Here is a 13,822-nt window from a genome sequence, read left to right as displayed (position 1 = left end):
CATATATTCTTAAGACTTGTATCTTTCATTATGTGTAGATTTAACCTCTGAAAACATATTGAAGGCCAGTTAGTGATATACATGCTGAATTATTTAGGGAGGCAGTATACTAATACCTGTGATTTACTTTGAAATGCATCAAAAACAGATGGATTGAGGATAGGTGTGTGATAAAGCAAGTATAGTAAAATGTTATTGTTAGAATGTAGATGGTGGGTATGTAGGTGTTCACTGTAAAATTCAACTTTTCTGTATGTTTGAAGCTGTCCATAATAAAATGTCGAGGGCGCATTAAACATGACACTGGACGCTATCCCTGGTCCTATGCATATTCACTATCTTAGGATAAAATCCAAAACTTGATCTAATGAAAGAAAACCATTAAAATTTTCAATGTATTACATGTTGTTACTCTTCATGCTATAGGATTTAGTCTTTGAGAATTGGGGAGTGGCTTGGAAAAAATTACTGCATCCTGGAACACTGTTTTGGAATGATGAGGTGAAGATGACAGCAATGGTAATTTCATGCCCAAAGTGTGTTTTTTCTTCCTATAGCCATTCATTTAACCAGCTTCTCCTTTCTTGGCAGCATAATCCTGAAGTCTTATTTTCAGAGAAAAGAAAATATTCTTAATGTCACTGAGCTTTATTATGATTGAATGCAAGCAAATATTTGAAGAGATGAATCATTGATTCCTGGACCATCGTCAGACAGGGTTAGATCAGTTGGCCAGATGTCTCTGTGGTGGATAGTTTATGATGGTAGAGGTCTGTGTTTTGAGTACCGGACCTCACTGCCTTAACACTGAACTTTCTGAGAGCCCAAGTTTGATTTCTTTTTCCCTTTCAGAGCAACGCTAAAGTAAATAAAATGTAAAAATCTAATAAATCGTAAATGACATAGAAATGGAAAGAATAGTTGTTACTTTATTTTGTAAAAGGAAATGTTTTATAATTATGCACTTGCAGCAAAATGGCTATGAACAGTATAATGATTTAAAACGCATTATCATTTAGATGGTAAAAAGTGTCTCTACTAAGCAATGACATCCAGTGGCATCATTATAATTTAATCAGTTGGTGGTTGCCACGTCAGTTGATGACTGCTACAGCCACAGATCTAGTCCTTGTGTATATTTAAAATATGTGACTAGCTTTTTTTGTTCTCAAAATTGAGCCAACCATCTAATGCTAAGTAGTCATCAAAGTTCTGTGGAAGTATATAGGTATTTGAGATGTTTTGCCTTTACATAATCTCTATTCTTATTCATTTTCCATTTCATTCAGTCTGTCAACCATTGAATGATATTACCCATCAGGAGGGTACCATCTTGATTCATGATGCTTCATAGGGTGGGTCTGTTGGGAAAAATAGGGAGCTATTTTATTCATTATGTCAGTATGTACTGTATATAATCATTAATGGATGTAACTGTACTCTAATGGCTTTTTTGGCTGCCTTCTCCAGAAGGCTAAGTTCAAAGATAGTATCAGTTCATTTTTCTGGAAAGGGAGATTAACTTTTTTGACCTCAGAAGAATCACTCTGTAGTGTTTCAATTTGTTCCTTCATCCAGTTAGTAGGTCCTACCTATTGTGACACATTTCTGTGGTAGGTTCTATAGCACAGTGATTTCCAAACCTGACCACCATCAGAATCAACTGGAGAATTTGAAGAAAATAGTTGCTTGGGTCACATCCTAGAAATTCTGATGCTGGTGATTTGGAGTGGAACCAGGAATTTGCATTTTAAGAAGTACTTAAGCAATTCTAATGGACATTGCCTTTGGGATGATTAAGCTACAATCCCTTCTAAGGTTCTTTGTCTAAAAGTATGGATAAGTAAAAATTATTTTAGTACAGGGTAGGTGATAACTATAAAGGATAACTTCTTTGGTTATCTTAGTGCTGTTTGTTTCTTTGTTTAAAGTTTATCTCGAAAGAGAGGGGAGGGCAGAGAAAGAGGATCCCAAGCAGGCTCTGCACTGTCAGCGCAGAGCCCCACGCCAGGCTTGAACCCACAAACTGTGATCATCACCTGAGCTGAAATCAAAAGTTGGATACTCAACTGACTGAACCACCCAAGTGCCCCACAGTTATCTTAGTGCTTTTTTTTTTTTTTTAATTTTTTAATGTTTATTTACTTTTGACGGAGAGAGAGAAAGACAGAGGGAGAGCAGGGGAGGGGCAGAAAGAGAGGGAGACACAGAACCTGAAGCAGACTCCAGGCTCTGAACTGTCCATGCAGAGCCCGACGCAGGGCTCAAACCCACGAACCGTGAGATCGTGACCTGAGCCGAAGTTGGACACTCAACTGACTGAGCCACCCAGGCGCCCTTCTTAGTACTCTTAAATCAGGTCTTACTCCAGAGTCCCCACATCCCAGATTATTTAGTCACTCATTTTATAATAACATCTTGCATTTATGGATCCAGTGTAAGTGTAAGGCTCTGTGCCACATGTTTTACATGCATTATTCCATTTAATCCTCACAGTAGTACTGTGTAAGAACTATTATTATCTCCATGTTTTAAAGTGTGTCAATAGGGTACTTAGAATGCATAGCTGTAAATATTGCAGAGCTGGGACCTGCGCCCAGTCTTTCTGACTGCAAAGCCCCGTACCCTGTACTGGAGGTGGCCTCTGGCATCCTGTATAAGATCTGTAGGCTGAGTGTTACTGTCTTAAAACAATGGTCCTTCAGAAGAGGACCACATAATGATTTTTGGAAAGAGATAAAACGAAGCTGTGTATAATTGTTTAACTTCATTACCTAGTCTTTTGCCTAAAGTATTCACAATTTGTTCTGTGAGAGAAGTATAACAAGTGGCAATGATTTCCTGATAAAAGCTATACGTTCTTTAGTACTGAATAAATCTAAAAGATCATACCCTTTGTTCACTTATGTCCCCTGCCTTTAGATGTGACCCTTAAAGATTCTCTGTATGTTCATTTCAGAAGTTTTTTAAAGATACCAGCTCTTTTTTTTTCTTGTATGTTTCAGATTTCCCCCACCTAATTAGCCTCTTCTTTACACCTGGTCTTTAATTAAAGAGAAAGTCTTTAATTTTAAAATATTTGAAAACTTTATTTTTTTACTCCCATTTCCTCCTATGACAGATTTTGTAGTTGGCATCATTTTGGGGTCATTTAGGGAAAATGACTCCTTTGGAAGAACTTGACCTGAACTACACTTGAGTTCAGTATGAAAATAAGCAAAAGCTCACTGAATTCTTGTCATCTTCCTTCAAATTGAGTCAGATTTTTATAAATACCTATAGGTACTGGATATCTTCCCTTTAGAACAGTACTAAAAGGAAATCTGCATAGATTAGTTATTCTATATCCAGTTTAGCAAAACATTTTTGGATAGAATGAAGTTTAAGACTTTGAGATTCAACAAGCTTTTTTTTTTTTTTTTAACCCACTGTATTTCTCAGAAGCATTCCCATCATTTCTTGTTAATCTAAATAGCTTTACAAGTGATGGCATTAAACTGTAATTGTAGGATTCTCTGTTCTCTCCCAACACTTTTTCTGAGACTTAATCTCAACTGACATTCTCAAATCATTACCAGTTTTTTAAAATGCCTGATTGGTCTCCCTTCCGCAGTTATGCATTCCCCAATTTAATGTGTCTGAGTGGACTGAATCTTATTTACATGACACGCCTATCCCAACTTCCATATTGATCATCTGGAAAGGCTCAGGAGCTTTAGAGAAGCCAGTAGAATTCCCTCTGCTCCAGTAACCCCAACACCACGGAGCAGTTCAGGGTAAGAGAGCACTTGGCCAGGAAATGAAGCATTACCAAATAGAGTTCCCTTGTATTGAATCCTGGACCACTCCCACTACCGTCCCCGAAGTATTAGTTGGCTTAGACACAGATTTTTATGGCCTAGTGGGTAAGAAACTATGACAATCCAGAGTATGGATTTTGATACAGACTTAACTGGGATGAGGAGTAGTTTTAGATATACTGGTATAGAAAGATGTGCTGTTGGTGTGCCTGGGTGGCTCAGTTGGTTAAGCATCCAACTCCTGATCTCAGCTCAGGTCATCTCCCCCATTCATGAGATCGAGCCCTGCATCAGGCTCTGTGCTGACAGCATGGAGCCTCCTTGGGATTCTCTCTCCTTCTCTCTGCCCCTCCCCCACTCATGCTCTCTTTCTCAAATAAACAAAAAAAATGTTAAGAAGAAAAAAAGCAAACCTCAGATGTTTATGGCATCATCCTATTTAAGTTAAAAAATTGGCGGGGGGTGGGGGGGGTGGTGCACCCGGGTGGCTCAGTTGGTTAAGCATCTGACTTCAGCTCACATCTTGATCTCATGTTTTCGAGTTCGAGCCCTGCTTTGGGTGAGCTAAAGCCCCACATCGAGTGAGCATGAGCCCCACTTCAGGTGAACCCCACTTCTCTTTCCCTTTCTCCTCTGCCCCTCATGGGATATTTTTTTCTCTCCCCCCCCCCCCCCGCCCCCCATCCCAGCCCTTTTCTCACTTGCAGCCTCTCTCTTAAAAAATAGTTGTTGTTTTTAAGTATATTAGTGTGCAAACAGACACATGAAGCTTTTAGCAGGGGTTACCTCTGGGAAAGGAATGGGCTATGCAGAAGAGAGGCTTTCACTTTTCTGTAGATTGTATGCAGCATTTCAGTCTTAAAATGAAAGTGCATCCATCTTTTGTTTTAAAAAGTTAACAGATGGGGTGCCTGGATGGCTCAGTTGGTGAAGTGTCCAACTTCAGCTCAGGTCATGATCTCATGGTTCATGGGCTCGAGCCCCATATCGGGCTCTGTGCTGACAGCTCAGAGCCTGGAGCCTGCTTCAGATTCTGTCTCCGTCTCTCTGCCTCTCCCCCACTCCTGCTTGCTCGTGCTCTCTCTCTCTCAAAAATAAGTAAACATTAAAAAGTTAAGAGATAAAAAACTTTTAATATAGTTCTTTGATATTTCATGGGAGTGCTCTAGTGGCATATCAACTGGGCAGACCTACCAGAAAACGTTGGGTTCTTTACCCACTTCGTCTGAATTGTTCCAACAGTGTCTTCTCTGAAATTTCTGTGAGAAGGGCTGGAGCACTGCTTCTTAAATATGTTACTTTTTGGTCTTAGCAGCATAGTTTATAAGATCAAATTTATAGCAGGGACCCTTTTAAAGCCTTATTTCTGATATCTGTCTCTTGTCCTTTTAAGCATTGAGAGCTCTTAATTATCTACTCTGAGGGGAATTGTATGTATACCATGGTCCCTGCAGTAATGGGAATGGTATTACTTCAACTCTTTGTTGATTCTCTTTTAAAAAGCTGTTTCCAGCAGAGTCCTTGTCTTATGCTCCTACCTATACTTCAGTCACATCCTTTTAAGTATAACCTCCAAATTTTAAAGACAGCCTGACTGGGGAGAACCAAAATACCTATGGTATTACTTGGCTCAGCCATTGCTATCTTGCTTGTCTGGAGAGAGATACTGTCTGTTAACTCTCTTCTTTCTTCCCATCCCTCCCTCCTCTTCCTTCTGTTGTCCCTCCCCCTCCCTCTGTGGGTTATATTAGATTATTATACATATGAGTAAAGGCTTTCTATCTCCATCTCCTTTCCTTTAGTTTTCCCCCATGAACAGTAATTAAACTAGGCAAATATTTAAAAGAATTTGCTGCAAATCTGTCCCAATAATGGAGTTAATTTTTCTCTTGCTTTTCTCTTGCTCCATTGAATTACACATTTTATTTATAGCTATTCCTGAGCCAGTGCTCAATATACACAGTTTAATTGTAAATAACCAAATGTTGAAAGTATACACTAGTCTCTATTCCTTATACGTCCATTTTGTCCTTATGGGTCTTGTCTCCGGGTCTTGGCATGATTTTTTACTTTCTATTGCCAACCCCCTCCCACTTCTGTTTTCTTCTTCCAAATCCTTTCTAGACCTAACCAGATTTTCTCAGTTTAATGAGGAGGTGGTTCTATCATTAGGTTTTTGTTGATGACCAGACTGTATGGGATGAGAATTGCCATCCATGAATTCCTAGAGGGCAGGGACTGTGCCTTGTTCATTTTTATTCTCCCAGTGCCAGCATGGTGTAGGCATAGGGTGCCTAGTCAGTATTTTTAGACAAAGATCATGGGTGTGCTCTTTCGTAACTTTGTAGCAGCAGACATATTGTACAAAAAACTCATCGTTGTGAAAATGTAACTTTGTAATGTATATTTGCCTCTCTCCAAACAGTCTTGCTGACATAACAGAAAAACTTTATAACTGCTTGTATGATTTCTGTAAATTCTCAAGAGTGCCTCCAAATGGGAAACGTGTACAGTTTGGTGATTGCATTCAAATGAAACACTCTACTCTTTATTCTCCTTGATATCAAGTGGGTGCTAGCATATTTGTATCATAACTTTTTTTTAACAATAAGCATCTGTAATTAGATAGTTTATTTGAAATATTAACTTTTCTCATACATTTAAATTTAAAAAGGAAACAGTTCTTTTTTTTTTTTTAATCCATTAAAGGAGTCTTTGCAACAATGGTACATATTCTTCTAATGTATTTCTGCATAGGTAGAACCATGCATATGGATTTTGGGGGGAAAAATCAGTGGTAATTTGTGTGGTTTACAAGGATATGGTTTAGCAATCAACTTTATGTTGTAGTGCTAAAAAGAAGTTCTTGATCGTAATTCCCTTATGTAAAGGTACCTCTTTGTGTCGGAAACCTATAAAAATAACCAGAGATGATTTCCCACTGTAATCCTATGCCTGTAAAATCAAACTTAGAAACTGTGAGTAATTAAATGACCAAGAATCTCTGATGCATTTTTCTTTTCTTCTCTTTTAGAACTGCCACTGGATGACCCAGATTCCCTGGAATTGATAATGTTGGAGATCGGTTCTGCAACTTTCTTCCATATTCGTTTGTTAAAAACAAATAGAATGCAAGTTCCTCCACTCCAGATTATGAAAACAGTACTTGGAAAACTGAAAACTATCTAAATGATTGTCTTTGGTTGGGCCGTGTTCTTAGTGAGCAGAAGCCTTGGCCAGGGTCTGCTGTTGACTCTTGAGGAGCACATAGCCCACTTCCTGGGGACTAGAGGTGCCACTGCTACCATGGGTAATTCCTGTATCTGCCGAGATGACAGTGGAGCGGAAGATAGTGTTGACACCCAGCAGCAACAAGCTGAGAACAGTGCAGTACCCACTGCTGACATGAGGAGCCAACCCCGGGACCCTGTTCGGCCACCAAGGAGGGGCCGAGGACCACATGAGCCAAGGAGAAAGAAACAAAATGTAGATGGACTAGTGCTGGACACACTAGCAGTCATACGGACTCTTGTAGACAAGTAAGTATCTGACTCCTTGCCACCTCCTATGAGATGACAGCGTTCTATAGGAACCATAACCTTTGACTCCTTCACTTCATTAGGATCTCTTCACCAAGCCTTGAGCTCATAAGGCAAGGGAGAATATTTTATTTCTCCTCTGATGGCAGAGTAAATTATAAGCTTTGATATTTTTACTTGCTAACATCTACTCCTGTTTGGAAGTATCTAAACATTTCAATAGCAGAAAACACAAAGCTATGATCTTTATTAGGGAATGTAGTAAATAAGGAGCGAGTTTGTGTTGCAAGCTACAATAGGAAATGGTTTCACAAAGACTGATTCTTATCTTGCTTGCCTATCTACGCCACAGACCAGAGATTCAAGATGAGTTACTTTTCCGAGAGCATGGCTGTGTGCACTTTCTGTTGGCGATGTAGGGACATAGATCAAGGAAAGCGTTCGTCCTCCTCTCTTTTTGTATCCCTTATTTGGCCATCTTAGATCCATTTGGGAAGCTTGTAAATTGAAACTGCAGGGCACACCTGTACGTGTTTTGTTTCTCCCCTGCTTTGTCTAACTATATGTATGAAATACCAGATTGAATAAGAGTGAAATGAAAGAACATTGTTCAAGTTGAAAAAATATTTTAACTTAACTGCAGTTCAGTAGTTAGGAGCAAAAGTTTTAGAACCATGATCAACCAAGTTTCAAATTTCGGCCCAGCCCCTTGACTAGCTACATAATAGTGGGTGAATTAATTCTCTAAGCCTCAGGTTCCTCATCTATAAGAGGGAAATTATGTCTTACAGAGATTATCATAATATATGTAAAGCTTCTAGAATAGTGCCTTACACATAACAATCACTCAGTAGATGATAGTATTTTTTTTAATGCTTATTTATTTTGAGAGAGAGGGAGCATAAGCAGGGGGGAAGAGCAGAGAGAGAGAGAGAGAGAGAGAATCCCAAGCAGGCTCCACACTGTCAGCACAGAGCCTGACACAGGGCTCGATCCCATGAACTTCGAGATCATGAGCTGAGCTGAAATCAAGAGGAGCCAGACATTCAACCGAGCCACCCAGGTGCCCCAACTTTTTTTTAAAGTTATATCTGGGTTCTTTTTGCCTCAGGCTCTGCTAGTAAATTTAAGTATCTAAATATTTGATAATCCCTTTTATAAAACCTAGTTTTAATTCCTCAAAATTATAGCGTTAAACAAGGTATACCTGTGCATATTATTCTGAGGGGAATTTTTTCCCTCATAGACATAAATTTATTTTGTACATCTTAATATCTGCTGTAGAACAGGCCGGGGAAAGGAGGTTCTTACAAATCTTCTCCATAACCAATTCAGAAAGGTCTTCCAATGTTATTAATACCAGCCTTTGAAGCAGTTCTGGTATCTGACTCAATTTTGTTTATACTGTGGATAGACTCTTTTTATTTCTTTTTTTAAATTATTTATATTGTAGTTTATATACAGTACAACATTGGTTTCAGAGGTAGAATTCAGTGATTCATCATTTACATTCAACACCCCGTGCTCATCACAAGTGCCCTTCTTAATACTCACCACCCATCTAGCCCGTCTCCCACCCACCTCCCTTCATCAACCCTCAGTGTGTTCTCTGTCAGTTAAGAGTCTCTTGTAGTTTGTTTCCCTCTCTTCTCTTTCCCTGCCCTTCCTATATATCCATCTGTTTTATTTCTTATATTACACATGAGTGAAATCATGTATTTTTCTTTCTCTGATTGACTTTCTTCACTTAGCATAATATATTCTAGCTCCATCCACGTCATTGCAAGTGGCAAGATTATTTTTTTTTTTGATGGCTGAGCAATATTCCATTGTATATATACATCTTTATTCATTCAACAGTCAAGGGACATTTGGGCTGTCTCCATAATTTGGCTATTGTTGATAATGCTGCTAGAAGCATTGGGTTGCACGTACCCCCTTGGAATCTGTATTTTTGTATCCTTTAGGTAAATACCTAATAGTGCAATTGCTGGGTCATAGTTCTGTTTTTAGTTTTTTGAGGAATCTCCACACTTCTTTCCAGAGCGGCTGCATCAGTTTGCATTCCCACCAGCAGTGCAAGAAGGTTTCCCTTTCTCTGCATCCTCACCAACACCTCTTGTTTTGTTGTTAATTTTATGAATTTTAATGCTCATATGTTTGTAGAAAATATTTATTGAGTATAAATCTATGCCATTTACATCCCTCAAACTCAGTCAAGAAGCTAGAAACTTATTTAAAGTTTCTTCATGGTGCCTGTTTTTTTTTGTTTGTTTTGTGTTGTTTTTGAGAGACAGCACATGCAAGCGCGTGAGCAGGACAGGAGCACAGGGAGAGAGAATCTTAAGTAGACCTGCACCTGGGGGGTGGGGGTGGGGTGCACACACACAAGGCTCCATCTCACAACCCTGTGAGGTCATGACTTGAGCTAAAATCAAGAGTCGACGCTTAACTGATTGAGCCACCCAGGTGCCTCTCTGCATGGTGACATTTAAAACATACTATAAAATTATAATGAAAAGTTTCCCTTCCCAAATAAGGAAACCACAAGCAGTGTTATTTAAGCCCATTCGAGAAGTACAGAATAGGCTTTGCCGTATTTTTTAAGAAAGTGATTAAGACAGTATGGAAGCAGAGTAGGAGATTTATCTCCAATCTTTTAGAAAATATTACACATTATAAGTGAACTTGTTGATGAAGCAACTAATTCACTAACCTGAGGCAAATAGCGTACATTTGAGTAATAGGGTCATCTTTACCGTAAACCTGCTTATACCAAATTATAGCTATAACTCTTCTGAGAAGGAGCAAATAAGGCAGATGTAGAGCAAGTGTGACGGGACCTGTTCGAGAAGCTAATGGCCAAACAGCGTTCAGACAGTTACAAACATAGTCACTGTAGCTTGTTTTTCAGAAACTACTAAAGGAGAAGAATTTCATACCTATAAAGTTTATAAGGCTGTTAAAACTAACCGTGGAAGATAGGACTGATGGACTTGGTAAGAATATACCTAAAAGGATGTATGCAGATGTCACAATTCTAGAATAATTGGTATTGATTGTTCCCCTTATTCTGCTTGTTACTTAGGAAAGGATGATGTTGATCTGAGAGAGGGGAGCAGTTTCTAAAGCTGTAGTGAGAGGCTTATATAGGAAACACACTTTAAATATACTTAAAGTCGTTTTGAAGTTCTCTTATTTGCATTTTTTTTTTTTTTTTTTGGTAGTGACTTTATCCTCAAATTGTCAGTGGTATTAATATTATTCTCATATAGTTTGGGACTTTAAGTTACAGACTCCTCCTGATGGAAGTTTTTTCCTCACTGTGTGTGTGTGTGTGTGTGTGTGTGTGTGTGTGTGTGTGTGTGTCTGCGTCTGCGTCTGTTCTGTCTTCCTCTCTGTCATCCTGTCTCTCTTCCTGTCATTTTTGCTGTTATCACCATCTACCTTCAGTCTACGACTTAACCTAAAATTGGCAGGTCTGCATTCCCACAGCCTGAGTCCTGCTACATGGCTTTCTTTGCCTTTTCTGTCACTGGAGACTTGCAGCTTGATATCAGTTGTAGGTCAGATTGTCATTCCTAACTTTCTTCCAACTTCTTTCACTGAGAGGGGAACCCCATCTGAGCTTCACTTCCTGAGTCTGTTCCATCCCTTGCACAGGTGTGGTTTTGGTCCCCATTACCTGCCCTGCAGGCATAGAGCTCCTGGTCACCTCTGTCTAGTTCCAGACAGTGAGCCCCATTGTCCTGCAGCTTTAGCTCCTGCGTCCCACCAGGAATTTCTGTTGCATTTCTGTTCCACAGAGAAGTTTATCTTGTTTTTTGAATGTAAGGATGTGTGTGTGTGTCCTTAAAGTGCATCTGTGTAGAATCGAGGTGTTGTAGTCCTCATTGGTCACTGACTCTACCACATTTTTATTATTCTTTCCTTTTTCCCTAATCCTGTTGTCTCCTTTGCCTGACCCACTAACCAAATATCAATGCGTAACCATTCTCGTGAATTTAAGGTTATTTTCTTCCAATCTGCCTGCCATATGTATGTTTGTGGCTCTATAGGAAGTTTATAGTAGTATTTTGTGTGTGATTTTAAAAACTTACATAAGTGATACATAAATCTTTGTTTTTAACTTCTGTCAACATTATTTGAGACCTATGTTGCTGTGTGTCAAGCTACAACTGCTTCTGAGTCCTGCAGATTATTCCTTTGTATGTTTGAAAGTCTTATTTTTGTTATCCTGTTATCTGGTGATGGTCGCTTACATTGATTCCAAATTTTTGTTCCTACAAATAGCATTATGACAAATAATCTCCTACACATCTATTACCTATGTTAATAGTTTCTCTGGCATTGTTGGGACATTTAATTTCATTATTGCCGGATTGCTCTCCAGAAATATTTGTAATTGGTCAGTTACATCATTTAAGACAAATCTTTTGAACGGTTATTTGTTATTTCTTCTGAGAGAGAGAAAGAGAGTGTGTGTGCGCGCATTCAGGGGAGGGGCAGAGAGAGGGGGAGAGAGAATCCCAAGCTCCATGCTGTCAGCTCAGAGCCCCATGCAGGGCTAGATCTCACAAACCATGAGATCATTACCTGAGCTGAAGTCAAGAGTCTGATGCTTAAGGAACTGAGCCACCCAGGTGCCGCTAAGGCAAATCTTTTAAATGATAATTTTCCCTTGTTATGGAAAGGTACAAGGTATGTACCAGTACCTAACCAGTACTGGTTATAATGCCATTTTAGAGCATCATCTACAGTATTAAATATCTCCTTGATTAAGTTTGGTTTCTTTTTCTTCTACTGCCATTTTATGAAACTTAAGCAAATAGTGTTATCTCCCAGAAGAACACTTAAAAATGAAGACGTTTATGTAGGCGCTTGCTTCCATAAATCCTCAGTTGAGATTGTAATCTCCCTTCCTGGTGTTTCTTTGAGGTAAGTTGGAGGAAGATAATTTTGGCCTCCCTAGCTCATCTTGGTTGGCATTGGGCCTCTAGAGGAAAGCTGAGTAGTTCTGTGGTCTCCAGTTCTAGTCCCATGCTTTTGCTCCAGGCCATGTGGTGGTCCGTGCCTATGCCTTCCCGCCCCTTTTATTTGTGGGCCATCACAGATGATGGTCTTGGTCTTGAAAATGAACACATGTGGTGTATATTTGTCCTCACAGCATGTATCTCCAGTTGTCTCTTCCATCTCTTTCTCCACAACCTTCCATGTTCATTTCTTCTTTCTCTTTCTATACCACACTGTCAGTTTGAATTTTTATTTGGAATTGTCATTTCTTATTTCTTCAAGTTTGATGTGTTAACTATTTGTTTTTCAGTGATCAGGAACCTCCCTATTCAATGATTACATTGCACGAAATGGCAGAAACAGGTATTTTTCAAGTTTTTAAAAAAATATTTTCTAATGAATTCATAATTATGGAAAATATGACCACTTTTTTTAAATAAAAGATTCCAAAAGTACTTAATACACATGACCATTAAAAGCGTTACGTGTGCAGAAGTTTTCCTATCCAAAGGTAAAAATTAATAATCACTATATATTGCATCCTGAATATGTAGCTGCACCTCTCAGCAACGGTTTTATTTCACCTAAATTATTAAAAGAGAACTTGGGGGAGCATTGACAGATCTTTGACCAAAACTCTTCCAGAATGGGAAGGGTAGTTTTTTGGCCCTTAATTTCCTAAGTATCATTCTGACAGTAGAGCCAACTGCTTCAGATATTTAATCTTCTCAGTACGCTCCTATGTTATAAACAAGATGCTGAAAACTGTTTTAATTATAATTTGAGAACCCAGGACCATAGCTTCAATTCTCTCCAAATAAAGATGCCCCCAAATCACGAGGCTCCTGCAAATTAAGAATCTTTGGTTCTACCGTGATGACTACAATTAATGACTGTCTATGCCAAATGTTAACTGCTTAAAAGCTACAAGATGAAAGCCAAAAGTGTTTCTATTTTAATATAAAGTCACCTTGTGTTATAAGTGATATATTTTCACATTTTAGAAATAGTGGCTCTACCATATAATCTTATTGATTTGCTCTTAGATGAAGGATGGTTGGATGTTGTCCAGTCTTTAATTAGAGTTATTCCATTGGAAGATCCACTGGGACCAGCTGTTATAACATTGTTACTAGATGAATGTCCATTGCCCACTAAAGTAAGTTAATACTTCTCTTTAATGAAACTGTCACCTATGCTTAAACACAGGATAAATGCCTACAAAGAACCTTTGATATAATGCATTTCCTCTTTATACATTTGTGGTCTGTTTCATTCAATATTGACTGAATATTGACTGAGGGGCATTATGTAAACTTTTTTATTTCTAATGAAGTGCTACATCCTCTTTCTATCACTAACTTACTATAAAGCTTTGGTTTAAAATTTTAAAATGTTAAAAATTAAAACATTTATATTTGAAACAGCAATCTTCTTGAAGTTGGAAGACGATGTTCAATTGCTGAGCTG

The 13,822-nt window shown here is 38.7% G+C and overlaps 2 protein-coding genes across 3 annotated transcripts in view; both read left to right on the top strand.

Annotated features, from left to right (window-relative positions):
• Positions 1-13,822, top strand: part of NLRC5 (NLR family CARD domain containing 5) — a 227,302-nt gene that overhangs the window by 186,258 nt on the left and 27,222 nt on the right. The gene's annotated exons all lie outside the window — the stretch shown is intronic.
• Positions 1-13,822, top strand: part of RSPRY1 (ring finger and SPRY domain containing 1) — a 43,931-nt gene that overhangs the window by 5,888 nt on the left and 24,221 nt on the right. For both annotated transcript variants that reach the window (XM_086689374.1, XM_025920724.2), the window contains exons 2-4: positions 6,835-7,339; positions 12,663-12,715; positions 13,399-13,511. In XM_086689374.1, coding sequence (XP_086545500.1) covers positions 6,990-7,339; positions 12,663-12,715; positions 13,399-13,511 — 516 coding nt within the window. In that variant the 5' untranslated portion in view covers positions 6,835-6,989. The remainder of the gene's footprint in view (positions 1-6,834; positions 7,340-12,662; positions 12,716-13,398; positions 13,512-13,822) is intronic.

The sequence above is a fragment of the Puma concolor genome, chromosome E2, assembly GCF_028749965.1.
Source record: "Puma concolor isolate L17-30 chromosome E2, mPumCon1.1.hap2, whole genome shotgun sequence".
Lineage (NCBI taxonomy): Eukaryota > Metazoa > Chordata > Mammalia > Carnivora > Felidae > Puma > Puma concolor.
The sequence above is the reverse complement of the archived record's forward strand: the minus strand, read 5'-3'. Positions and strand labels throughout refer to the sequence as shown.